This window comes from Eurypyga helias, unplaced genomic scaffold, assembly GCF_000690775.1.
Source record: "Eurypyga helias isolate BGI_N326 unplaced genomic scaffold, ASM69077v1 scaffold37862, whole genome shotgun sequence".
In the NCBI taxonomy this organism is placed as follows: domain Eukaryota; kingdom Metazoa; phylum Chordata; class Aves; order Eurypygiformes; family Eurypygidae; genus Eurypyga; species Eurypyga helias.
The window spans coordinates 7,022-8,768 of record NW_010235060.1 but is presented as its reverse complement, the minus strand read 5'-3'; the positions used below and the strand labels follow the sequence as shown (position 1 = coordinate 8,768).

At 44.2% G+C, this 1,747-nt stretch overlaps 1 protein-coding gene across 1 annotated transcript in view; it reads right to left on the bottom strand.

Annotated features, from left to right (window-relative positions):
* The window catches only part of ANKRD6 (ankyrin repeat domain 6), a gene marked incomplete at its 5' end in the record, with an annotated part of 25,354 nt that extends 24,117 nt beyond the window's left edge, over positions 1 to 1,237 (bottom strand). Inside the window, one exon of the mRNA XM_010146613.1 lies at positions 1,139 to 1,237. Within this exon, the coding sequence (XP_010144915.1) occupies positions 1,139 to 1,237 (99 nt within the window). The remainder of the gene's footprint in view (positions 1 to 1,138) is intronic.
* Between the last annotated feature and the right edge of the window lie 510 nt (positions 1,238 to 1,747).

Sequence of the window (1,747 nt, the reverse complement as noted above, 5' to 3'; positions counted from 1 at the left end):
AAAGAATAAAGAGCGCAGGAAGCAAAGTTTCTTCCTAGAAAAACAAGTTTCCCAGTAGAAAGCTGGCTGTACCAGTACCCCAGACCAGAGCTTGTCAGACAGACTGCTCACATCTCACAGGGAAGCAGCTACTCATGCAGAGAAGGAAATCAGTTTTCCAATTTCTATAGATATTTAAGACTTTCTAGATGCAAACAAATGCCTAAGGGGATTCTCAAAAGACACCTAGACATTTCCAGTGTCCTTTTCAGAGTCATACAGGTGCCTCTACTAACCACCTTTGGACCCCTCGGTCTTCTGAAGAATCTTCTCATTATTTATTACAGGCAGAACAAAAGCAACCCTTCTTCAGGCTTGTTCCAGCGTGCTGGAGTCAGCAAGCGGTCTGAAGAAGTCATGGTTATTCAACTGCTGGTGCACATTTCAGCCTACATCTTTGCCCATCGGTCACTAAAACGATGTTCCCAGTCACTGCAACGTGCCTGGGCCAAGATTAGAACTATTCTTATGGAAAACCAAGAAATTCCAATAACTTACATATTTTACTGAATGAAAACAAACTACTATTTGCTAAATTCCAAGCTGGTTTCAAACGCAGATGCTTCACCACACGACAGCCTCACAGATGCGACCACCCCCACGTCGAGTGGGGCTGCCAACAGGACAATTTCCCTGCGACGCTGCACAGTGCTCCGGGCAGCTGCTCAACACTCCACACCCTGCGGCGTGTGCCTACACGAAAAAGCATCTCCCACTCCAGGCAAACATCCCAATGGATTGTGTCCCCTACCTGACGTTCTCCAGTGGGTTCCCAGAAAGTACAAGGAACTCGTGTTCCATTTCTAGACCAAGCAGCAGGCGACGACTCTGCTACTCACACCCGCCTGCCACAGCCAGAGCTCTTATAACGCTCTGCAGCTTGAGCAGGGGGACCAAGCTATTGGCTGGAAACCACCACGTTTCACATTGCCTCCCATGCAGTTTTGCATCTCCAAATTAGAGGTTACATCTCAAATTAGAAAAGAGAGACTCAGATTTTATTTTCATTTAATCTTACTTCAAAGAAGTGAAGGTCTACTGCTATTTGCAAAATTATCCTTTCCCCTCCACCCCAAGGAAGAAGGTTATATCTACTTACGTCATCCTGAATATCCAGGTCACAACCTGCCTTCAACAAAACCTGGACAACGTGGAGATGACCCTTGTGGGCAGCAAGATGAAGGGGGGTCCGGCCATGCTAAGAATGAGAAGAAAATAACAATACCGTAAGGTGAATTTCTACGCATTGTAGTCGACGAGAACTGTATCTGCTTTCCCTCGTTCTTCTGTTCACACCTCACTCTCTGAAACCTGCAACAGCAGCAACTGACGTGTGTTAGTGTACCAAAGGCTTTACTTTAGTTTTGCGTATGCTGAAAACTCCTTTCCCCCCTTCCACAGTATTTCAGTTTATCCCAATGATACTCTACCAAAGGAACATTGTATTCATGTATTCAACACCTGCTGTGCATTGGTCAGTGGGTGGTGAGAAATTGTATCATATTGTATCATGTGTTATTTTCTATTGTTTTAATTATTTATTATTAGTGTTACTTGTATATATTAATTTAGATTCAATTAATAAATAGTTCTTATATCAATTTTACAAGCTTCCTTATTTCTTTTTCCTCCGATTCTTCCCCTCCACTGGAGGAGGGGAGGGGGATTTGTGAGAGCGGCTTCGTGGTATTTTGCTAGCCGGAGTTAA